Source organism: Sordaria macrospora, chromosome 6 (genome assembly GCF_033870435.1).
Source record: "Sordaria macrospora chromosome 6, complete sequence".
In the NCBI taxonomy this organism is placed as follows: Eukaryota; Fungi; Ascomycota; class Sordariomycetes; order Sordariales; family Sordariaceae; genus Sordaria; species Sordaria macrospora.
In genome coordinates, this window is record NC_089376.1 from 877376 (window position 1) to 901975 (window position 24600).

Sequence of the window (24600 nt, forward strand, 5' to 3'; positions counted from 1 at the left end):
CGTTAACAGGCTAGCCGCAGTGTCAAGACGGCCAACTTGTCTCGTAATCGGCCCAGTTATATTCATCTTTTTAGCGCCGGCTCCCCATTCACTGTCTTGCGAACCCTTATGGATATGGGAGGTGGTTGTTCGGGTTTTTGACCATATCACGTGATTAAAAACCCCGTTTCATTATCCTTCCAACTCCCATACATAAGCTGACCCTCACCGGCGTATCTATGGGAGAGCGGACGGGATCCCACGTTTTCCAGTGGGTATGGTCGTATGTGATTACTTGGTATGATGCCTGTACTTATGAACCTCGAACTGATTTGGTTTTGTTTGTTATATGCCAAATGGGCTTCAATATTTTGGGATGCCCTTCATGTCTTGTACCTCACCTTACTCTCTGCTAATAATGGAGCTTGGGATGTTTGCTGGAATGCAGTGATGCGCCCATGTCCTTTGCCACTTTTGATGATGCTGCCGGATCAGGGGTTAGGGGTAGCGCACCTTTCTCTTATCTTATCGCTGCTAAGCACAGACCATCTCTGCGTCCCCTCACAGCTTCATCCGTGCATTGACCTCTTCCTCTCTCTCTTCAACATCAACATCAACATCAACACCACGGCAGAGCTGGAGAGAATCCAATTGTCAGCCCACGACACCTTGATCCCTCGCTGTTCTTTATTTTCCAAGTTTTGGTCCCAGCTTCATGCAGCCATGGGAGTCCATTTAACAATCGGCCGGGGGATGACAGAGAGACGGACAAGTGTCCTCGTTCCCTACACAGTCTACAACAGTCAGCTCTGACTGTTGCGAATAATAACCCCCGGCGACGACGTTCCCGTTGCAACAAGAGCTCGACACAATGGTGGCTTTGTTCTGTTAACTTGCCGACGGATTGGTTCAGGGCCAGTTGCCCGTTCCGGAGCAAACAAAACACACCTTGCCCGTCAATGCTTGGTTCAACCTGTCGAACTGTTTCTTTGTCTTCATGTTCACAATGTTCGCATGCAGCGACTCGAGTCTCCCTCGAGTGTTCCCGTCCTCGACATTGGACCCCCCTAGACAAAGAGGACATGCCTCTAGCTAAAGGAATGGCCTGAAGAAACTACCAGCAATACAGCTTACCCTTCAATGGCCACCCACTTCCATAGTTCTCTTTGTCTGATGTGATGCCTTGAAATGGTCTTGTTTACCCCCCACGGTCACCAATCCCCCCTCAATTGTTCCGGCTCTTCTTTCGAATTATCCCCTTCTTCCTTTCATCTCTCCTTTCCCTCCTTCATTCATCAGAGACACTATGCCGTCGTTCATTAACAACGCTCACCATTGATCGACGACGACAACAACAGATTAAAAAGTGTTAATGTGTTTAGGCTAGGCTCATCTACAAGATCTGTACAAGACCCTGGTCCGAACCCAAACCAGTGCAGACCATGCCTTGGGGACTCAACTTCTTTGGCCAACGCAACGACCAGAACCAGAAGAAGAAGGGCGGCAGCAGTAAGGGCCCAATGAGCGCCAACAAATCCGTCAACTCTTCTTCTTCTCCTTCTACCAACCGCGTCACCAAGCCTAGAGCCAGCTCAACAGGCAACCTCGGAAAGCCTACCAAGTCCATCCTAAAAGCCATCGACTACTCCTCCACCTCTGCCCCTACTGCGGGCGCCCAATCCGCTCCCACAAACTCCACCGGTTCCCGTCTCTTTGGTACCGATCCCTCCAACCTCACCTCCTTCAACTTTCAAAGGCCAGCCATCCCCAAACTCTCCCCCTCGGAGCTCGCCATCCAGAAACGTAACCAGCGCCAAGCAGCCATTGCCCAGCAGAAGGCCCAGGAAGAACACGACGACCAACTCCGCCTCGCCAGTATCCGGCGAGTCGATCCCACCGTGACTCCCACCTCGGACGCCTTCCAGACCATCCTTTATTCCTTCCGCAACCACCTCAACTCGCCCACTTCCACTCTCAACGAGCTGCTCCAGACGCGCTTCAGTCCCGACGACAGGGAATTGTTGCAGCCAGCTGACTGGGAGCGGAACCCGGCTCTTGCGCAGTTGCAGGGGAGGAACAGCGAGGTGTATGAGGAGCTGGTTAGGGGAGAGGTTCCAGGTTGGCAAAAGCCACCAAGTAAGGGTAGCAGCGGTAGTAGCAAGGACGGCAAGAAAGGAAAATGGGCTAGAACTGAAGATAAAGGTTGGGGAAAGGAAGCCCACCTAGCGTTTAAGCTTACCTGTTTGTACTTTGGCTTACCTATCGCGCCGATGGGCTGGGAACAGAGCGACACGAGGAGGTGGTGGGAGAAGAGACAGCAGACGATGAAGGCGAGGGAAAGAGGTGCTTACGGTGGGCCTGGGTATGATGAGGTGGATGATGAATACGGGAATGCGGTGATGAGGCCCAGAAAGGATCCCGTCCAGTTCTTGAATTGCTATGGCAACAGGGTTTTTGAGAAGGATGCTATTAGAGGTGAGTTGTCTACCACTAACCACTGTGGGACTTGGTGTGGATGTGATGTTGACTTGATGAAACAGAACCGGATCCAGTCTTGGAGACGTACAATGCTTTGCCGCCATTGGCTCCCACGATGAGGCAGCTTAATCCGGAGAGGGACTACATCAACTCTGATGCCTTGTATGTAACTTTCCCGGACAGGTTTGACTCCGACTTTGGCCTACGCGGTGGCGGTGATTTTGATGACGAAGATGAAGAGGCCGGCGTCGATGAGGAAGCGGAACACTCTATGGATCTTGATGAGCCCATGGAGCTCATTCCTTCCCTAGAGAACGCCCTCGTCTCTCTCCGCGGCGGAGGACTTCTCAAGGACCGCGGTGAAGTCTTCAAAGGAATTGACAATGGCAAGTGGCGCCTTTCCACCGAGGCCTTCCACGCTTTCGCGCAGACAGACAACCACAAGGATGGCCTCAAGAGCCGACTTGAAAGCGAGAGAGGTGGTGTCGAGAAACTGTGGGTCCCTCTCTACGGTTACCAGGGCATCGTCTGGTTCCGTATCGACATGCTCAACACCTTTGTTGACGCTGTCGATCGTCTTTTGGGCTTCGGCATCCGAGCCGGTGCCTCTTACAAACTCTATGTGTTTGACAGAAACAAGGAGTACAAGACCCGAGCCCAAAAGGAAGCCTTCCAGCGAAACAACAGGAACACTATTGATGTCGCATGCAAGGGACCCGGTGACTACGGCAACGATCACCTCGCTTGGAGCTGGGTCATCAGCCACCTTGGCTCGCTGGGCAATGACACCAACGGATCGCCTGTGGCTCACCAAAAGGTGCTTTTCGTCGCCGGTCCCAGAGATCCCGTGCCCTACGATAGTTGGGAGCCGACCGAAACTCACAACGTCGCCAAGCTGGTGCTCGAGTGGAACGGCCTGCCGGAGATGAACCGTCCGGACGTCGCCTACCTCCGCATGCCCATCTCTGGAGACGTTACGGAGGCGGACGTACACACCAACGAATTTGCTCCCTGGATGGCACAAGCCTCCCGCGTCCTGTGCGCCGGCCGCATCCCCAACCGTCCCGGCCACCCCTACATCCCCGACGCCTATATCAGCTACGACGCTGACTTGGGCACCTACGGCGGGTTGACCTTCGACTTCAATCAGTGGAAGTGTATCCTGCAAGCCTACCAGGAATCAAGGGGTGCGCCGATCGTGCTGCAGGCGTATACCTCCGAGTCGCCCAGCGGCCACATCGACCGGTGGCACATGTTCGTGCCCGGCGTGTCGTACGAGTACGGCCAGGAGGTCGCACTCTTGCACTCCAAGCTCAGTGATTCAAAAGTAGTTTACGCCAAGATCCGCAACATGATCGAGACCGGCCTCGGCACAGAACAGCTACAGGACCTCGATTTCATCGAAGTCCACATGCCCGGCGAAACCTTTCTTGCCAAAGGGAGGGCACAGAGCGATATGGTCATCCCCGTCGACTCCAACGGCAAGCTGGACAAGTCTGCCGTGCAGCGCGTCGCTGAGCTGCTCGACCAGTGGCATAAGTGGCTCATTGAGAAGCCGGGGGTCAGGCCGGCTAGGAACGGAGTCGATATGTACCCGCAGTTTATCACGCTGCAGCCGGTGTATCGGGAGTATGCGCTGGTCTGCGAGGAGGATCACGAGCACATGTTGGATTGGAACCCCAGAGAGACCACCCTTGATGATTTCCGGGACCTGATTGGGGCGTTGTGGTCGCCTGGACGGTTCTCGGTTGATTATGACGTTGAGACCTCGAGGGTGAGACTCTCGCAGAACCAGATCGACGGCGCGCCCATGTTGGTCGTGTCGCCTACTACCACCGAGGTAGAGTGGATTCAGATGCGGGACATGATTGTTTGGCCGGAGCTGGTGGTGCAGGTTTATCAGAATCAGCTTGGTTGTGAGTATCTCTGTCAAGAGTTGTGATTATGAGCTGTTTGCTAACGTTGTGACAGTGTTTGGTGATATCCTCGCCCAGCCGTTTGGATACCGTGATATCTACCAGACGGACACAATTGACCTCTTCGCCAGCTTGGCTGACCAAGATGAAGTTCCCGCCAGCACGAACACCCTTCGCTATGGTCGTGACTATCAGCTTTGGGCTGAAGACGTCCCCTGGAGTCATGGCCTGTTGAGGACGCTCAAGCCAGAAGATCGCCAGCCTCAGCCAGCCCCTGGTACTACTGCTTCTCAGCAATTGCGGACAACAGAGCGGACACCAGGAGTAGAGGAGGTTGCAATTGACCCGAATCCAATTAGTTTTACCAACAACTTGCCACCTCCGCGTCCCACCGACACGGGCGTCTTCGCCGCCTCTAGAAAACTGGATCTCAACGCCATGGACCCGAGCGAAAAGGGTCGATTCCTCCGAGAATTCAGCTACGCCAACCCGCTCACCGTGGACTTTGTCAAGGGCATTCCTGTCCACAAGCCTCCCATTGACCAACTCCTGGACATCAAGAAGGACAGCATCCCGCGTCTCGCCAACAGCGTTCTCACGCCCAGCGAGACCCGCTACCTCCAGGGGAAGTTCAGCGAGATCCAGAGCATCATGCTCGAACGCATGGTAAAGTGTCAGTTCGCCGGCTGCGACGCCGCCTTCCCCTACAAGGACAGACACACCCTGTTGGCGCGTCACATCAAAGACGCCCACACGGCCGAGAAGTGCAACTTCTGCGGCGACCCATTGTATCAACACTGGACCGTCGCCCAGCGCTTCCAGCACTTTGCCTCCAAGCACGCCGACATCTTGGGAGCTCTCGCCACCAGCCGCCCCATCGACCCGGCCGGAGCCAACAACGACCATCCCAACCCCTTCCAATTCCACCGTGAGCTCACCTGGGGTTTCTGCTGCCGCTGCGGCCGCGACCATTCCGTGTTGGCCTCCAAGCTCGACCGCTTCCACCATGACCTCGTTTGCTACCCGGGTGCCTCCCACCACGAGGTCCACCCGTGGCGTGCCTGCACGGTCTGCGGTGAGCGTATCCACGTCGAAGATGCCGCCTCAGCCAAGGCGCACAAACACCCGGAAGTTGCGCGCGGCTTCGGAACGGGTTACAAGTCCGCTTTCTGCGGACAGTGCGGGCTCGAGATGCGCAACCTCGACGTCGCGGATCGGGAGAAACACGCGCATTTCTGCCGCGGCCACTGCAGCGGCGGCGGCGGTGGGAAAGATTGCAACGGCTCCTCTTTCAACGTCCGCTTTTGTCCGTGGTGTGGCCTGGAGATGGCACTGTCGGAAGACGGCAAGAGTATCCACCTGGTGGAAGCGCAGCGACACATTGATTCGTGCGTTGCGAAGCCCGAAGATGATAAGCGGACGTTTGGACCGCTGCATTCTGTTAGCCACAAGGCTTATTACTATGGGATCCCCAGGGACGCCAAGACGGCCAGGGTGGATGTGCCTCCAGGCGTGATCCCGCTTAAGCAGTGGTTGGGAAATGCGGCGGGTGTGGGCGAGAAGAGGAAGCCGTTGAAGGCCAGAAGGGGCGAGATGGTTGGCGTGAAGGGAGCGACGGATTTGACTTTTACGGGCGGGACGGTGGTTCCTGCTGCGAAGACCGCGGCGAAGACTGCGGCGAAGAAGGCCGCAAAGAAGACGGCGAGGTTTGCGGATGTGGTGGAGGAGGCGGAGCCTGAACAAGAAGAAGAAGAGGATGAGGATATGATCGGGAGTGATTTGTCGATTCTGTCGTCGGAGGACGAGCGGGCTGCGAAGGCTGCCAAGAAGGCTGGTAAACGGTGAGTTTTGCATTTTGCCCTTTATTTGTCTGTTGTCTATCCGTGTGGTGTTGTTTGAGAGCTTTGTTACTAACAATTCGTTTTTCACAAAAACAGACCAAGTGGCAAGCGCAAGCGTGCTCCTTTCACGTCTAGCGATCCGACATATCAACCTACTTGGAGCTGGGATCTGTCAGACCATTCTTCTGAGTTCATGTCTGGTAAGTTTTTTCCTCTCTTCCTCAGCACTCTTACGTACTACTGTACCTACTTTTGGATCGAGCAATGCCTAACAGAAAACGTCCAGATGATGAACCTGAGGAAGGCCCATCAGCTACCAAAAAGGCCAAGACGGTGGCGGCAGAGCCGCAGGAGCCCAAGAAGCCTAAGGTCTCGTTCAGACCTGCGGGCAAGGGAGGCAAGAAGAAGCTGGCGCTGTTTCAGTCGGAGGATCCTAGTTATAAGCCTCCGAAGGACCATTCGGAAGAGTCTGAGCTTTCTGATGTTGGTAAGTGTTCCTCGCTCTCGTTGTCCTTCTTCAGCTTCCAGCAAAGACACCGACTAACAAGACAACCACAGCCGCCGACCCGCTTGACATCTCGCTCTGGCCTGAGCCTATCGAGGTTGTAAAGTTTCCTGATGTCCTTCATGAGTCGGAAGAGGAGGAGGAAGAGGAGCCTGCACCACCAATGGCAAAGAAAGCTGCAACCAAGGGCGGCGCAACCAAGGGCACCACCGCCGCCAAAGCTGCCGAACCCCCCAGGCCTGTCAAAACTCAGGCTTTGACAACGGCCGCCGCCAAAGCCGCAGCCAAGGCAGCCGTCGCAGCTCAGGATACCGTCGTCGAGCGAACCGTTCTCAAGGCCCCGCCCAAGATTCTCCCGACCATCCACGGCATCAGGGAGCCAAACTCGGACGCCACCACGTCGAGCTCTGAAGATGACGAGGAGGAATCCGATGAGGAGCCTCCCAAGAAGGGAAAGGGCAAGGGAAAGGCGGCAGCCAAGAAGGCGGCAGCACCTAAGAAGGCCGCCGGTGTCACCACCAGAGGCAAAGCCAAGCAAATCTCTTCTGACGAGTCTGACGAGGAAGACGATGAAGATGAGGATGAAGAGGTGGAAGAAGCACAAATTCCCGTGAGCGCGCCCACCGCCCTAGACCAAGACGAAGAAGAAGAAGAAGGACCTCCGGCTAACCCTCCCGCCCTCCAAGCAATGAAAGTCAAAGTCAAAGTCATCCCCGCGCCTGACTCCCCCAACACTAACACCACCGGCACCCGAAGCAGAGGTTTAATGGCCAAAATGTATCAACTACCCTCCGGCTCCGGGTCCAAATTCAGCAACACCACCAGTAACACTTCCTTGTCATCACCACACAAAACCCGTTCTCGCGGCCGTAGCATAAATCGCCCCAAAGTCTCTCTCTCCCCCAACCCCCGCCTCTTCGGCAAGGGCACCTCGCCTGGCCCTCTCCAATCGTCATCCCTTACCACTTCTTCTTCCCAATCCCATTCCCGCTCCGACTCTCACACCACCGAGCGCATCGCCCACATCTCCCACCTCCGCGCCCGCCTGCACAACCTCCAAACAAACCCCTACCCCCGTCCCCCACAACGCATAGATTTCGATCACCCCTCCGTCGCTCGAGCCCGCGAACAGCGCATGCTGCGCGACGCCTACACGGGCGCGGACCCCTCGGCGCCTGTGCACCCTGGTTCTCCGTGGGCCGCTTTGCAGAAACAGGTAGACGCGCAAGAAAAGGAAGATGACGAGTCGTATGCGTACGCCGTCGAACGATATCAGCGGAAAATGAAGGGGGAGATGGAAGATTTGGTGGCGCAGATTGAGTATGAAGAGGGGTTGTTGAGGGAGAGTGAACGCAAAAAAGGAGAAAGGGAGAAGAGGAAGAGGGAGGTGAAAGAGGCTGCAGAGGATCTGGAAACGGAGTTTGAGAGGGTGCAGAGGTTGCAGGCTGAGGCTGCTAGTTCGTATAGCAAGAAGGGACCGAAGGGCAAGGGAAGGGAGGCGGTAGCTGCTAGTAATACTCACAGTGGGGTAAAGGTAGCTGGTTTTGAGGAAGATTATGTTGATTTTTCGGAGGATAATTACCAGGGGGATGATTATGAGGCTGGGGGTTATGGTGATAAGGAGGACGAGGAGTACGAAGACGAGGACGAAGAAGAAGGGGAAGAGTACGGAGAGGAGTATGTCAAGCAGGCTAAATTCATGAAGGAGCAGAAGGAGGCTGAAGAACGGTTGAGGAGGAATAGGAGGAAGGGGAAGGAAAGGCAGGGACCACTGCCGCCGCCGGGAAGGGTGACGGCTGAGGATCTAGAGGCTTTGGCGAGGAGTTATCCTGGCAGTATTGGGTAGGTAGTGGGCTTGTGGAAGGAATTTCTTGGGGTTTTAATCTTGGATATCGGATGGCGTCTTGTCGGTTTGGATCAATGGTTTCGTTTTGTTTATCTGGTGCTTCTCGGCTCTTGGTTGTATCTTTTGTACTTTGGTTTTTCCTTCCTCGTTTTAGACAATCAGTTATTGCTTTTTTTAACCTTCCTTGCCTTGATGACGTGCCCGTAGGCTTGTTGTGTTGTGATGTGATGTGATGTTCAGAATGCCGCCGACATACGTTGAAAATCAACATTCGTCACCGTCACCGTCACCGTTAACCGCGCAGTGCTATTTGTAGTTCGTTGTTGTTGATGGGGGTTAAAAAATATTAATAACCATGCTATGCAAAATATGCTATGATCATTCGATACCGGAGTCTGCACTCTTTAGTAGAAGCTGTCTTGTCTCCTAGTCCTCTAGTCCTGTCTGTCACTTCCCCCTCCTTATTCTGTCTTTATGCTGTCTTGATGCCTTCTTCTGATGACATACCCCATGGTCATAATCCGTCTCATCCATATGAGACCAAGCAACAGCAACAGGAACGCCTGCCTCTCTCTCTCTACCAGCAATTGTGCTTGATGTCCGGATTATCCAATGCATCCCATCCCATCCCATCCCAGCATATCCCATCCCATCATATCCCATCCCCTATATCTATATTCCACAAATCACCAACTTACTTCCCCGGCCTCCCAGCAGCAGTCCCAACCGCATTCCCCTCTTTCACCTCACCCTCCTTCCCCTCCTTCCCCTCCTTCCCCTCCTTCTTCTTCCCCTCATCAATCTTCCTCTCCCTAGCCTCCTCCACTTCCTTCTCAAACCCACACCCAATCACCTTGCCCGTCATCCACTTAACTCCTTTCCCTCCACCTGCACCATCAGGACAAGCCACGCACTGCGGACAAATCCTAACGCGATGCCAGGCCGTGGCCAGGTTTCCTCGCACGTTGTAGATACCGGCGTGAGACTCGGGTTGGGTGTTGTAAGCTTCGTCGACGGCTTTTACTATTAGGGTTGTGCAGTTTTTGTTTTCTTCCTTCTTTCCCTCTCCCTCATTTTTGGGGGAGGCGCTGGTGGAGGGGAGTGAAGAGGGAAGGACAGAGGGCGGCAGGTGGGAATAATACTTCCACCGCTTCCAAGTCCACGTCTTGTTCCCGTAGCAAGGAGTCGCGGGGTTGCTGCAGTCGTCGATTAACTCGGCTTGGTCCCATGTTCGGCCGTTGTCGAGGGAGACGTCCACGCGAGCGATGGCGCGGCCGCCGCCTGAGTAGGCGTAGCCTTGCATTGCGATGGGGATTTTGCCGTTGCTTTCGGTAGTGGGGGATGAGGGTTGGGATGATGAAGGGGTAGCAGTGGTGGTGGTAGTCTTAGTACACCCAACCTTCAGCCCATCCACACCCGCCAAATCGACCGTCTTCTGCCCTACCCCCTTCTCCTGCTTGTTCTTACTCCTCAAACAATCACTACCCACCCAAACCCCCGTAATAGCACTGGTAACCGGCATCTCCTGTATGCTCTTCGCCCTGTCCCAATCCGGATTCGCGCCCTCGTTCGGTCCAAAGCTTTTATAATCTCTTCGTTGCCACTGACTCAAACTTTCCTCATCGCTCACAACAATCTTGTTGAGCCACTTGACCGAACGAGCAGCTACATGACCCGGGACGATGGCTCTCAAGGGGTATCCGTGGTCGCGGGGTAAGGCGGAACCGTTCATGCCGAAGGCAAGGAGGACGTCACCGGTGGGATCGAGGGCTTTGGTGAGGGGGATGGAGGCGCCGTAGGCTTCGAGGGCGGAGAATTGGACGTGGAGGTCTTTTTGGGAGGGGAGGGGGTCTTCTTCTTCGTTGGAGGCGGAGGAGGTGGTGGAAGCGTGTTGGACAACAGCGGTAGCCGTAGAAGGATCCTTAACCTTCAATCCAGCATCCCTCAACACATCCCTCAACAAAACCCCCTCCCACTCCGCATTGCTGATCGCTCCCACACCCCATTGCAACCCGTTCGTCTTGCCAGTATGTCTCGTCATGTCATTCCGTCTGTTACCCGAGCACTGCAGCGTCGCCGTAACTTTATGTCTCTGAAACCTCTCTTTCAGTTCCCTTAGCGTGTACCCTCGCGTTTCCCCGTCAGGTAATTCAACGCTCAACACCTCTTTCTCTTCTTTAACCAGGTCATCAACAACAGGCACCCACATATGATGCCTCACATAGAAAAGCCCTTGATCCGTCAAGAAACCCCCCTCGCCGGAGGCCACAAGTTCACTAGGCGTCTCCGCATTCCGCGGCTTAGCCGTATGCGTCACCAACCTGCTATCCCTCTGCGGGTCTTGCGCAAACGGATCCTCGATCTCCTCCATCTTGGGCTTTGTCGTCTTCGGATCCAGGTCGTCCATGTGTATGTAGCCGATACAGTATTGCTCCAGGATTTCGCGAACGTGGGGCGAGTTCTTGTGAATCGAGAAAATGTCCCAGTATGGCTCGATGGGCCCTCCAGCGGCCCGTAGGATCACGTCGCCGCCGGGGTGCGCGCCGACCCAGTCTGTTATGTCGTAGACTTTGTCGTTGTAGGTGACCCATGGGGAATCGGAGGTGGAGCAGTGGGCAGAGCGGATTTCGGAGAGGTGGAAGCGTGGGAGGGAGAGGGGTTCGCGGGTGTCTTGGTTGTTTGTGGCATCGTTGGTATGTTGGAAGGTTTCTGGAGACGGAGGAGGAGGTGGTGGTTCTTTATCTGGATCTTTCGCTCGTTCTCGATCGTCGCGGTTAAGCTTGGGCTTGGTCTTGCTCTTGCTGTCATGGTCGCGATCACGGTTGTAGAGATACGAAGCTAAAAGAGCAACGCCAGCGCCTACGGCCAGGCTAGTGGGCGCGGCGCGCGCTTGTCGTTGTTGCTGCTTTGGAAGACCGTCATGTTTTGGCGGTTTCGGCGTTGGGTTCGGTTGCGGAGTAGGAGTGATAAAGGCATGGTCGTGAATGTAGCGGGTACGTATCGTGAAAGATCGACATGAGGACGAGACAGTTTTTATTGTCGTTAGTTGTGGTTGTGATGTAGGTAGTAATAATGATGTAGGTCGGCGAGGTGTAAATCGGAGAAGGACGTCACCTGCGAGGCGGGTGGCAGGCCGTGCAGATGCCATTGCGTGCGAGGTGTGCTGCAAGCAGGTTGTGCAGCTGTCTGTGCTGGATATGTCAGGTGTCGATGTCGATGTCGGGGTCGGTCGGGTATCTTTGTGAAAAATCAGATATCTTGTCGTCTTGTTGTCTATTATATCATCTGTTTTTCGTCCGAGTGCCGTGACCTTCCGTTCGGTCTGTTAGTCACCGAGTACCGGACGTGTAAATCTCGGCGACGACGACGGTGATGGCGAAGCACCTAATTGTTCGCAAATGAATGGAACAGCTCGTAAACAAAAAAGAAGTGAAGAGGAAAAAAGTGAAGAGTCCCGCAGGTAGGTAGCACACCCAACAAGTTGGAAGAGGAAGTACTTGTATAAGTGACGGGGAGCAGGTCCCATCCAGATAACACCCGACAAGCTGAGATCACCACTCCTTTTCCCCAGAGTTCTAGACTTTCCCAGAACCCTTTCTTATCCTCCTTTTCCACCACCTGTTTACTCTACTTACATTATCGTTACCACACCGCCGTAAGTACGAAAACAAACAAGCCAACAAAATGGTCACGAGTTCCCGACAATCCAACCACTTTCAACAAGACACGCAGCTCGTACGCGTTCCCGACTTTTGTGCAACCAGTCAGTCGGTCAAGAAGTGTACCTGCATCGCATGGCGTTGGGTAATGGGAATCAGAAGGGCATGCATGGCTGGTAGGTAGCCTGGGTAGGTAGTGCAGCTGGCCAGCAAGGTGTTTGAGAAATGTTCTTGACCCGTCAATTGCCGTTGATGGGAGGATCGCTTGACGTCAGGGGGATCCATTGGGCGGAGGGCGCATCTTTTGATAGCGTTGCATCCGCTGGGCTGTTTGTTCCGCTCTCATCCGCCTGACGTCGGGGCAGGCATGTGCTGGCCTTGGCAGCCATGACCGCTGGGTCTGGGGATCAAGGGGCTGATAAGATAGGGGCCCAGGCCGGTTATCGGTGACCGGTGTTAACGGTCTACGGAAGTCGGCGGCATGGTTGAATATCACGACAACGGATATGAAGAGCACGACAACATACATCATTTTCATCATATGGTATTCCCCCAAGTCACTGGTAACTGGGAAGCCCTATAACATATATACCGAGCGGTGCAAAACACAACCAGAATCGACTTATAGATATCACCGCGTTGTGTGTTAACTGTTAATCCAGACTTATATACTCACTCCAGTGCTATATGTAACGAACGGACAAAAGACCAAGAAACCCCAACGCCGTGCACCAAAGTATGTACCAAGTTCATCCATCATAAGCCCATTTCCTCCATAAAGTCGCCAGTCCTGTTGTTCTTCCCTGGAACCCATGACCTATTCATAATCATAACCCTCAAACTCCAAACTTTTCCCCCATCAAACTGTCATAAAACCGCCATCGACATGGCATCACAACATAAACCAAGGCCCATCATACAGCCTACCATCGCCCCGTAGGGCGTAGAGTCATTACCGTGTCGTCTTAACAGGGAAACAACGAAAATGCTTCAAAAGCACAAGACGTAATCATGGCTGGTAACGCGCGAAACGTACTTACTCAGGAACGATAAACTTGTCGATATCGACCCTTTCAAAAACGCTCGTCATATCCCAGCGGTGCCAGTGGAGAGCGAGGCGGTTGTGAGAGGCGAGGAAGAGGTCGCAGTCTATCCAGTCGTCTGTAATGATGGTTAGTACTTTTGCGACAGAAGAATTATAAATGGGTAACGAAAGAAAGATAACTCACCATCCCGAAAGTTATGTTCAGCCACATGTCCCTTAGCCTTGACCACCCTCGCCCCGGCGAACTCCTCCTCCTCCGCAACCTTCACGAACCCTTCATCTCCAATATCCTTCGCAACAAATGTGTATTCTCCCCTAGGCACATTCGGATCACCAGTAAGTTTAATCCCCGCCAACCCACCCCTATACACCTTAGCCTCCTGATTCCTCCTCGTAAACTCCTCATCTGTCTCATCCTCTTTCCTTTGAACAGTCTCCGCCGCCTCACCATCATCAGGCTGATGCATCAAGATAAACTCGCACCCATGCGGCCCATAATGCCCGACGAAAATGCCCCTGTACGGCTTCTCAGGCGTGGGCGTGTATAGTTTCGCATCTAGCGTCGAATACGTCACCAGCTCCTCGCCAATATGCGCCCTCATCACCCGTCCAAACTCCACCCACCTCCTCAAGTGAAACGCATGATCGCTGATCTCTACCCGCGCAGCAGGCGGGTTCTGCAGAATCTTGGACGTCGCCTCGGCGTTATACCCCTCGTTGACACCCACAGGTCCGACGTTGGCTACCCTGTGCGGCGCCTCGATGGTCGGCGGCGGCCAGTACTTGTCGCGCAGGATGGTGTTCATCAGGCCATGAGGCACGGCGGTGCGAAGACCATGACCACCGCCCCCGACGCCCGGAATGGTGCTGCGGATGAGATAGTTCCGTGGGGAAAGGGAGCGGCTGAGGTCCGGATGGAGCAGATCGCGCACATCGTGGGAGTCCATGAGGTCTTCGGCGTCATGGATGGCGTTGCGCAGGGGCTGGGCTTTGGCGAGGAAGAAGTTGGTGTGGAAGGAGCGGCTGCGGGAGCCGGCCGAGATGGAGGAGCCTCCCTGAGCGCGGACTTCGACTTTGAAGTGCGGTTTGGGTTTGGCGGGGTCGTTTTTATAGCGGACGAAGTCGAGGTCTTGCCAGTGACGGACCATGGCGTTGTCGCTTTCTGGGGACTCGTTCTCGGGATCGAGTTGGAAGACGGGCTGGTCCAGGTGCAGACCGACGCGGAAGTCGTGCTTGCGGATCATGGTGCCGTTGTCGAGGACGTCATCGTCCCAGAGGTCGTTAGGCACCGAGGCGACTAGCTGGTAACCCTCGATGCAGCCACGGCGCTGGTCAAAGCGGGCGATGATCAGACGGCCGTAGAGGCTGTCGTCGGCGAACCATATCTTGTATTTGGGAAGAAACCAGCGCGGGTCGTGGGCTTTGTAGAGTTGGCGGAACGAGTTGTAGGGGTAGCACGAGGTTACTCGGTAGCAGGGCACATTTTCTTGAACGAGGCCTTGCCAGCGGAACTCGGAATTGGCGACGGTGCGTAGATGACGGCATGTGGCTGAGACAGCGACCAGGTCAATGGCGGAGAGGTGGTCCAAGACGCTGTCTAGCAGTTCGAGAGGAAGATGGACAAGGGGACTTGTTTGTGCGGGGAAGTTCTCATCTTTATCTGTGACCATGTCCCTCTCGTCAGTATGGATTCTACCAAGTACAGAGAGGAGGGAAGAGAAGGGATGCCAACGTTGTTGTTGCGACGCCATGTATTCAGCCACACGGTCGGAATCGGCATCTGTACCCGAGTAGAAGGACTGGCTTTCGGTGGTAGTGTAAGCGTCCAAGTCCAGCGGTTGTTCTGCGTGTATCCGAGGCGTCTGATGGTGATGGGGGTCGACATCGGCGGCTGCTGCTGCATTGTCTGTCTGCTGCTGCTGCTGCTGCGAGGGCGACGGCAGGATGTGATGCCATGGCGCTGGCCACGACTGGTTTGCGGGATTGCCCTCCATAGTTCACAGTTACGTAGTAGATCAGGGATTGAGATGGTATGAAAAGCAGGAGGAATACTGGACACGAGGTTACACGACTGTCATTATTTGAAACTGCGGTCGCGATGAGTGTAACAGATTAAAGTAAGGGAAACGGAAGGCATGATCTTCTTTTTCAATCATTCAAAAATGGTGACGACGTGGGATTTTAGCGTCTCTGCTTGTTAGTGCTTAGCCGCTCCGCTACCCCACCTTCTGTCCGCATTGCCCGCTGTTGTTGGTGATCAATGGGACACAGACGCATGGCTTACAGGGATGACAGCAGGAAGTTTCTGTTAGTGTGCTACACTAGTGACCCCAGACACAGCTGCCTACAGCGGTACTGTTCTAACAATAGCAATAATGCAGGATGCCATCACCACGGGCATCCTACCAAAAGGGTTCCCTCCACACTCCATCACGGCGCATATCACAACGGTGCAATCACGATGCATCATCACCCATTTAAGCCTTGCCCAGCACAGCCCGTCCCAAATAACATCTAGACCCCCCCCTCCACTTTCCGCTTCTTCTCACTATTACTTCGCATTCGCACGGCATTCACATGCCGGCGGGATTTCTAGCCATCATGGCCTCCCTGCTCCCCATAATCGACGACATCCTTCCCATGATCCTTCCCTCATCCGTCTCCATCACCAAGTCCATCGACATAATCCCGCCAATACCCCCGGTCATTACGACGGCCAATGGAGGAAGTCATAGAGTGCGTGTGTACAGTCGGGACGCGGTGGTGAATAAGTTGGATAAGGTTTGCTCGACAGGTACCATTCTCGATCTTATTTTGTTGTTGTTGTGGTTGTTGTGGTTGTTGTGGTTGTTGTTGCAGCAGGGCCTTTTTGCTCCGTGGATTGCTGTTTATAGGGAAAATATAGTGACCATCTCTGACAATCACGGAAAAACAGTCCTCATCCTCTCCCCAACTTCTTACTCAACAATCCGCCACTACGGCGAACAAGACGCCATCATCTACGTCGCCCTCGGCCGCGGCGTGCTTTTGACAGCATCCAAAGACGAAGAAGACAGCGAACCAGAACGACACGAGCTCAGCCAGGGTGACTTTGCTGCTGTCCCGGCTTGGACTGAACACCAGGTTCTGAACGAGAGTGCGGAGCAAGATACGCATTGGGTGATTATTCGCAGCGGGAGTCATCCGGTTGAGGTGCATCTGAAGGGATGGGGGAGGGGGAAGGCTGAGTATCCGCCTTCTAGGGCGTGAGTTTGTGTATTCTTCTTTCTTTGGTTTGTTTGGTTGTTTGGGTTTGGATATCTAGCGAAGCGAGGAATGTGGGTGCGGGTGCGGTTATGAGAAACGAGTCAATATACCCTTCGGTTTTCTTTTTGTTTTGTTTTTGTTCCCTTTAGTAACCAGTTATCAAGACATTACTTCTCCTGACCTCCCCCATCTCCCCTTTGATCCCACCCCCCAATAACATCCAAAACGGGCCTTAACGTCTCTTCGTTCTCAAACATCTGCGCATGATCCAGCCTCGGATACCACAGCACCTCAATCCCACTCCCATTCTTCCCCGTCTGTTTCCTCATAATCTGTCCTTTCTTCCCTTTACCTCCCAACCATTCAACACCCTCATCCAACCACCCCTTATAATCCGTAGTCCACCCCAGATACGCCCTCACGCTCTTGGTATCAACAATCAGATCTTTGCCCGCCAGACAAACCACCACCCTTCTTCTTCTTCTTCTCTCCTTCTTCCTCTCACCTACCCCTTCCCCTTTTCCTTTCAGTAGGAATTCGTTAATGTCCTCCCTCCAAAGAATATTCCTTCTCCAGAAGAACCCCCGCCCAAGAGCCCTCGCGATTCCGATATCCGTGCTGGCAAAGTACCACAACTGCCACTCGTTTGCGGTGCGCGGCGCGCGGCGCGTAAAGTTGTATGCTACCGTGGGGAGATGTAAACATATCGAAACTGGATCCGTGAGGATAAGCGTGTTGGTTAGGGACGCCAGACTGAGACTCTGTCCTGTGCCTGTTTCTGCGTCTGTGTCTGCTGATGAGGAGGAGGTAAACTGCGTGGTAGACCGCAATATGGGTGCCACCAACGTTGACCCGTATGAGTGCGTCACGAGCGTGAATCCTTTATCTAGCGGAAACCGGCCATCTCCTTCTTCGGTACTGTGGAACTTCAGAACAGCCTCAAACTCCCGCAAGAACTGCTCATGGTCAAGCGCGGCTGGGAGTTCGGGGCCTGACCCTGTCAAGCGGGAGGAGATTGGCAGAAGCTCAACGGCTAGGATGCCTATTTGTCCATCTTCTTCATCTTTTCCGCCACCTAGACCCTCGGAGGCTGAGATTTTGAGGGAGTTGAGAAGAGGAAGGTAGCTCCAGAGGCCAATACCGATGCCGTGGATAAAGACCATAGGCGGTTGGGTGCGTGAGCGGTGCGGGCGGAGGTAGTAACTTAGGTGCTTGGTGGGAGAGGTGTGATGTCGGAAGCTGGGGGGAATTAAGGGGATGGAATGTTGGAGGCGTGGCGGGAAGAGGGTTGCTGTCGTTGCTTTTGCCGTTACTGCTCCTCCTGTTGTCGCTGATGCTCCTTTCACCCCTTCCGCCCCTCCCCTTTCCCGACCCTCCCACAAACTCCTCTCCCTCCCCGGCCTCCCCGGCCGATAATGTCTATACCCGCCCCAAGCCAACACCGCATGCGTGATCAAATCCAGTAAAGCAATAACCCCATACCACACTACACTGCGATACCTCGTCTCAATCTCATCAAACGTCAGCCTGAGGCTCGTAGCACTTCCTCTTCCCGGCGGCAATTTCCTCCCGAGCAAAGCTTCGATCTTGACCAAATACGATTCCAGCTCTTCCGCAATATCATCATTGTCCCCCTTGGCTTCCCCGTCCCTGTCAAAGAACGCCCAGAGCAAAAACTCCCGCACGTTCTCCCTCTTCACTTCTTCCACCGGAGATCCGAGGAACCAGAGCTTCAGGTACTCGTCCCAGTCTGTCGTGCTGTCTAGGGCTCTGTCGAAGAGCTCTTCGCGCTCTTTTCGTGGCGGTAGCGGGGGGTGGACAGCTTCGTGTTTGAGGCTGGCCTTATGCGGGAGGTAGAGGGTTGTGATGTAGATGAATTCCGTTGTGAGGAGGGCTGCGAGGAGGAGGATTGTGGTGGGGGAGGTGAAGGTGTTGTAAAGCGGAGGAGGGATGAAGGATGCGATTTGCTCCGCATGGGGTATTAAAGTGGGTGGAGGGTAGCGGAGGGTGACGACCGTGAGAAGGAGGACGGTTTCGATGAGAGGCGCATAGTGGAGGAGGAAGATGCAGATGCGGATGAAGATGAGACGTGGAAGGGTGTCGTCTACCATCGTGGCAATTGGTGCTGGTATTGGTTGAAGCCTTAATCCTTGTTGCTTTGTGAACTTCGTCGGCGCCGTGGGTATATGTGCTGGGGGTTTATTCGAGGTCTTTCATGCGCGAGTCAGCATCTCACAAGAACTGTTGTAGTGGGGAGGTGTTGATTCGGTTTGGACCCTGAAAATTCTTGATGCCACTGGTGCAGGGGCAGAGAATGAATAAATAGGATGAAGACACGAGATGGCGCCGGAAAGCAGAGATGGCGTTCAAAACAGTAAACAAAACGAAAAAAACACGCCACACATCTCAAATCAAGGAAAAATAACATTCGACAGTTGGGTCTCCAAAAGGAAACCCGAAAAGAGATTTGTTCCCAACAGAAATGGCAACTGGTGAGCTGGAGAGAATGACTAGGTTCCCAAGCGAGAAAACAGTCGGGGCTCCGTTCAAACACTGCCGATTGGCCCAGACCCCAGCTGGCCCTTATGACGTCATTGTAGCCATCCCCGTTCGTCTCCTGATGACTTCTCTCTTGAGCTATCCAGCCTTTGAGCTAGGACACAAAAGGAATAAATGATTCTCGGGTTGATATGAAGTTCTTTGTGTCATTTGAGTCTTGCAGTGAACGGCCGCGTGTAGGTGCCAGTTGTCACCTCAAGAGATAGGCGGATGAGGCCTTGCGTATACAAGACCGAATATTTGACTTACCTGAACGTTGCCTGTTCCTCGACTTCACGTTGACTTGATCATCGCGGCGGCTGTCTTGCTTGCCCGGGTGCTTCAGTTTCAGTTCATTGGGCCCATATCTCCCTCCGTTTGTGTGTCACCTGGCAGTAGACGTTGTTTTTGTCCCTTGTGTCAGCATTTGTCCTATTTGTCTTCATAAATATCACCGTATATCATGGCACCAGCGCATAGAAATCCACCCATAAGTGTGCTGGTCCCAACTTGTTAGTTGCTTCCAAGAAACATTCGCTGTCAAAGATCGCTTTGAGATCTCGTAAGTAGCCCGGCTGACCTGATGGAACGCCGGCACTCAGCATAGCCCATATGGCGCAAACTAGTAAACAGTGATGTCGTCTATTTGTGACGAACGGCAGTCTGATCTGCCTAAATGAGATAGCTGAAGGTAAGAACTATCAGTGCGGTTCGGTGAAGCCAAAAGGTTCACAACAAGTATGTGCGTGATACTGGTCTCAATGAACAATTGTGGTAACTGTGATCTGTTGACTACTGTCGAACTATCTGACAATCTGAGTTCTCCCGTAGTTCCTTTATACCTGCTCGCCCTCTGCGAGATATCTGTCTCCGGATGCTCTTGTCGAGCCCCATAGGTCTATCTAATGCGTGCCTGCTCACTGGTGATGCTTCGCTCACTTGCTCACTTGCTCACTTCGTGAGCACTTCGTTCACCGTGAGCGTTCTGCATGCGTTCTCTGGTCCGTCCTGGCTTGGTGTGTGACACGGCCTGGCATGGTAACTTCTTAGTAGCTCGTAAGACATGTTCATAACAGGGCCAGCAAACTACAGTCCAGCGTCTCCGCGCTTGTTATTAGGGAGTAACCATGAATGGCACGGAGGCCTGGAAGTGCGGGCCAAAAGATGTTCACTTTTCGTCCACAGCTGTATAGTTCGTGCTAGTTGTAAAAAGGAACAGTTTACATGGCCCCAACGGACGTCACGGGAGTGCTCGTCTGCTTGCTAAAGCACGAGGCAGTTGCCGGCATCGAAAATACAATGTGAATATGTATTGATAGTCCAGTCCTCCAGTAATGGCCCACAAAAGGATATGGCCCCGCCGTAATTTCATTTCGGTAAGTGATGTTGTTGTTATCACTTTTGTCCGGCCTTAGAATACTGGATACATGCTTCCAATGTCTGACACATGTCGGCCATCGTTAAGACAGTCGATGGTGGGTTCCTTTGATCGGCCATCTTGTTTCGGTAACTCTGCATCGTGATGAGATGGTGCTGCAAGTCTTTCTCCGCAGCCGCCATGGCCTGCTTCAAGTTCTTCGGCTGAGGCTGAGTCCTGCCAGAAGCATACACCTGAGTTTGTAGGCTCGAAATCTCCTTTGCCATCCTGTCCAGTCTTTGGTTCTGACTCTGAATTAGAGCCTTCTGCTCCCCGAACAGTGCTTTGATAAGCTCGGCGTCGACGGAACCACTGATATTTCCCGATGCGGCGGATGTGTCATTCGTTCGAGCACGCTGCTCCTTCAAATCCCTCACATCATTCTTGAGCATATCAACGTTATCATAGGTCGTCCTTACGATACCCATGAGATCTTTAAGGTCGCTAGGGTTCGCGGCAGTTGGAGGCGCAATATCCCGCTGCACTTGGCCTTCCTTTCTCAGATCGGCCATCTCATTGTTCAAGCTGTCGACCTTTTGCGAGATGGTAGTCAGGGCAGTCATTAGAGCTTCCGAGTCTCTTGAGGGAGCAGCCCTGAAGGGTGCTGCAACGACCTTCTTTTCCAGCTGCTGATGTTGCAACCGAATGTCAGAGAGTTCGCACAGAACCAAGGCGACATTCTCCTTAACATTCTCCACGGATAGCGAGAGCTCTTCGATGCCACCATGTTGCTGCTGGTTGCCTTGGGCAGTCTCCTTGATACATATGACATCCTCCTGCATGTGGGTCATCAGGTCCACCATGGACTGGAATGAGTCGAAGAGGGTGTTCATGTCTCCATGGAGAGTGCTAAGATCCGATTGAAATTTGCTCATGCTTCTTTCGAGCGGCCGAATCACGGCAGCCGCCTTAAGCTGCCCTTCAGTGTCCGCCAGTTTCTTCTCGAGTGTGGAAATCTTGTCTTTTAACCCAGCGACTTCCTCGTCCGAAGACAGGACGGACGGGTGGTGTGAGGGTCGCGGTCCATGAATGTCGGTCTTTTCTGAGATAGACGGATGAGGTGAGGATCGCTGTAGATGAATTTCGGTTGTTCTGGAGACAGACGGAACCAAAACAACGGCGTCGGGAGGGTGAGAAGTTGAAGGAAAATTGGGTTTGGCGAGAAAAAGGCCATTGCTCTCTGATGGGCCTGTGCTATTGGCAGTCTTAGGGTTATCGCACTGCTGTTTGTTGTCGTTGGGGGGGAGTATTTGACTGCTCGGTTGACCAACAGAGGCCGTGCCTTGTGGCTCAGGATTTTGGCGTTCCCTTTCCTTCCGCCTATACCGCTCCTCTCTTCGATGTTGGCAATCAACGCAGTGGTCAACAAAACGGCTTACATCGTCAATTAAGCCTTGCCACCAATACGTATCAAACACCAGGTCCTTCGTTTTCTCTCTGCTAAGATGCACAGGCGAGTATCCGCGATGACAATCATAGATGACGTTCATTCGCAACGTACCCTTTGGCACAACCAAGCGTCCTCTCCACAGTAAGAGATTATCCCGAGTCATAGTGAAAGGACTATTCCGTCTGCCAGCTTGGGACCTTTGCGTCTGCAGCTCCGAGCTTCTCCTATTGGCCTCCTCCAATTGATCTCTCAACCTGGCTCCGATAAGAAAGGACGGGGCGGCTGGGGTTGGAGCCTGAATGGTTGAAATGGTCGAGCTTGAACGATGTGCGGTTCCCTTGATGGGCATCTCCCCGAACTTGAGTTCTTCCTGGGGATGTTGCTCGAGTCTCTCCAGCTCGCCAACTTCCATTTTTTGCTGATCCGCAATCCGCTTTTGCGCCTCGCGTTCGCGTTGCTTTTCGGCTTGCTTCTGAGCTTCGGCTTGCTTCTGAGCTTCAGCCCGCTTGCGCTCCTCCTCGAGTCTCTTTTGCTCTTCGAATCGCCTCCGATCTTCCTCCGCCTGCTTACGAGTTTCAGCTTGCTTGCTCTCCTCATCAAGCCTCTTTTGTTCCTCAAGCCGTTTTTGTTCCTCGACTTTGCGCTGTCGCTCGTCGGCTTGACGTTGTCGTTCCTCTTCAAGCTTGCGTTCTTCTTCAAGCTTGCGTTCTTCTTCAAGCTTGCGTTCTTCTTCAAGCTTGCGTTCTTCTTCAAGCTTGCGTTCTTCTTCAAGCTTCTTCTGCTCTGCAAGCTTGCGTTCTTCTTCAAGCTTCTTCTGCTCTGCAAGCTTGCGTTCTTCTTCAAGCTTGCGCTGCTCCTCAGCTTTGCGTTCTTCTTCAAGCTTGTTCTGCTCTGCAAGCTCGCGTTCTTCTTCAAGCTCGTTCTGTTCTGCAAGCTCGCGTTCTTCTGCAAGCTTGCGTCGCTCGTCGGCTTTGCGTTTCTTCTCTTCGGCCTTGCGTTGCTCCTCTTCCGCTTTCCCCTGCTCCTCAAGCTTGCGTTCTTCTTCAAGTTGAAGTTTCCTCTGCGCTTCAGCCTTTTTCTTGTCCTCCTCCTCCTGACTCTTCTTCGCGTCAAGCATTGTCTGCTCTTCGGGCCTCTGCTGCTCAGGCTTCTTCTGAGCGTCGGGCCGCTTCTTTTCCCCGGCCATCTTCTCTTTGTGCTGTTGGGACCGAGCCTTCTGCATCTCATCAAGCTCCTTGTCGAGTCGCTGTTGCTCCAAACGCTCTTGTTCCCGCTGTTGTTCCAAGCGTCGCTGTGCCTCGAATTCTTGAACCTTCTTCTGTAGTTCCTGATTCTGCTGCTCTAGCCTCCGCAACTGCTCTTCCTTTTGCCGCTGTTCGTCAAGACTTTGCTGTCGCTCGAAGTCCACCCGAGACTGGGGCACATGGGGTCCCCGTGGTGGCCAGAAATCACCGGATCGTGGGACGAGCGGTGGCGATCGTTGATCAAACTCGTCGTGATCCGGTCGCTCATCACGCTGTCGCGAGCCAACCCTTGGCTCTGGATAATTCCAGCGTGGAGGCGATTGTTGTTCCGACTCCCATTCGGAGCTGCCATGGTGTCGTTTGTATGGAGGATTGTCGTCTGAGTCACGAGAAAACGGCGAGCCTGAGCGCTTGCGCAAAGGTTCCCGCGCGGCGTTCCGGTTAGGCTCTAGCAAGTATTCCCAACCAGTCCCAGCAGGCCGAGGTTCGTTCTTAACAGGCGGTGATGCTGGTCGAGGTGGGAGATCATGCCCGTGATGGATCGGGGGGATTGGGCGATAGGGAGTTCGAGTGGCCGCAAGTATCCTGGGGCATGGTGGTCTACCAATGAGGCTCAGGGGGATGTTGTTGCAATTAACGAGTGTTCCTCTCATGCTCGCAAAAAAGGAATCCGCATCACCGGTGAGTCTGGGATCGGTAACAGCGCGGACCGTGCGGCTACGGAGGGCCATCTCCAATTCGGGGCCATGGGCGTCAAGAAAAGCCATCCAATCATCTACCGCGCGCGTAACATCGGAGTCGTGAGGACGGATTTGCCTTCTGGTCCGTTGGATTTTGCGGGCTTCCATGAGCATGTAGGTCAACTCCTCAACGTAGACAGCTTTAGCGCTGAAGCCGCGGCCAATGGCGCTCCAGAAGCTGTCCTGGCCCCAGTACTTGCCGCAATAGAGAAGCGCTTTGAAAAGAACGTAGACATTGTTGCCATACTTGAGTTCTTGCTTTGCATGTTGGTCGGCGTCGAACCGCTTGACGTACTCGTGCTTCTCATCTGTATATGACCTCGTCAAGAAAGACGCTGCCCAAATGTTATCGAACACTAATCTCGCTTGGGTATCATGGTCGAAGCCGAAAAGGCACATATGACGGGAAAAGGGCGCGGCCACCATGGCTGGCGGAGCCGATGGCAGGCGTACTGGACCGCGGTGTCCTGACAATGGAGGATGTGGCATTTACCAGCTCAGTACCTGCACTCATTCAACGCCGCAGATGTTGGATATGTAGACTGTGCTCGCATTAGCACGGAAGAAAAGGTCGAAATAGTGAGTGTCGAGGCAGAGTTGTCCGGTGTCTCTGTTGGTCGATACTGAAACTGCAAAGTACAGGCGGCAAGCGCTCCCACAGGATGAAGGTACCTTGCGAATGCCGTGACGGAAACCAAGGTACAACGGGCGGCCAGTTGAAGAGTGAGAGCCAAAAATAATAAAAGGAAAAGCAGG

The 24600-nt window shown here is 53.7% G+C and overlaps 6 protein-coding genes across 6 annotated transcripts; 2 read left to right on the forward strand and 4 right to left on the reverse strand.

The window, feature by feature from the left end:
* Positions 1 to 213: 213 nt before the first annotated feature.
* On the forward strand, positions 214 to 8739 carry SMAC4_07457 (uncharacterized protein). Its single transcript, XM_003345422.2, has 6 exons — positions 214 to 2454; positions 2520 to 4373; positions 4429 to 6214; positions 6311 to 6414; positions 6501 to 6701; positions 6773 to 8739. Exons 1-6 carry the CDS (start codon positions 1422 to 1424, stop codon positions 8563 to 8565), a joined length of 6771 nt encoding a protein of 2256 aa, XP_003345470.1. The 5' UTR covers positions 214 to 1421; the 3' UTR covers positions 8566 to 8739.
* A 520-nt stretch (positions 8740 to 9259) lies between these two features.
* SMAC4_07458 (uncharacterized protein) lies at positions 9260 to 12019 on the reverse strand (the record flags this gene model as incomplete). The annotated part of the gene is made up of 1 exon (XM_003345423.2): positions 9260 to 12019. Exon 1 carries the CDS (start codon positions 11711 to 11713, stop codon positions 9260 to 9262), a length of 2454 nt encoding a protein of 817 aa, XP_003345471.1. The 5' UTR covers positions 11714 to 12019.
* Positions 12020 to 12724: 705 nt separating this feature from the next.
* On the reverse strand, positions 12725 to 15387 carry SMAC4_07459 (uncharacterized protein). The gene is made up of 3 exons (XM_066090628.1): positions 15002 to 15387; positions 13454 to 14929; positions 12725 to 13385 (listed from the first exon to the last, which is right to left on the reverse strand). The coding sequence occupies exons 1-3, from the start codon at positions 15261 to 15263 to the stop codon at positions 13261 to 13263; spliced, it is 1863 nt and encodes a 620-aa protein (XP_065947411.1). The 5' UTR covers positions 15264 to 15387; the 3' UTR covers positions 12725 to 13260.
* Positions 15388 to 15786: 399 nt separating this feature from the next.
* SMAC4_07460 (uncharacterized protein) lies at positions 15787 to 16617 on the forward strand. The gene is made up of 2 exons (XM_024655905.2): positions 15787 to 16063; positions 16205 to 16617. The coding sequence occupies exons 1-2, from the start codon at positions 15847 to 15849 to the stop codon at positions 16516 to 16518; spliced, it is 531 nt and encodes a 176-aa protein (XP_024511717.2). The 5' UTR covers positions 15787 to 15846; the 3' UTR covers positions 16519 to 16617.
* A 65-nt stretch (positions 16618 to 16682) lies between these two features.
* SMAC4_07461 (uncharacterized protein) lies at positions 16683 to 18626 on the reverse strand (the record flags this gene model as incomplete). The annotated part of the gene is made up of 1 exon (XM_003345426.1): positions 16683 to 18626. The coding sequence occupies one exon, from the start codon at positions 18624 to 18626 to the stop codon at positions 16683 to 16685; it is 1944 nt and encodes a 647-aa protein (XP_003345474.1).
* A 1152-nt stretch (positions 18627 to 19778) lies between these two features.
* SMAC4_07462 (uncharacterized protein) lies at positions 19779 to 23757 on the reverse strand (the record flags this gene model as incomplete). Its single annotated transcript, XM_066090629.1, has 1 exon — positions 19779 to 23757. The coding sequence occupies one exon, from the start codon at positions 23755 to 23757 to the stop codon at positions 20449 to 20451; it is 3309 nt and encodes a 1102-aa protein (XP_065947412.1). The 3' UTR covers positions 19779 to 20448.
* Between the last annotated feature and the right edge of the window lie 843 nt (positions 23758 to 24600).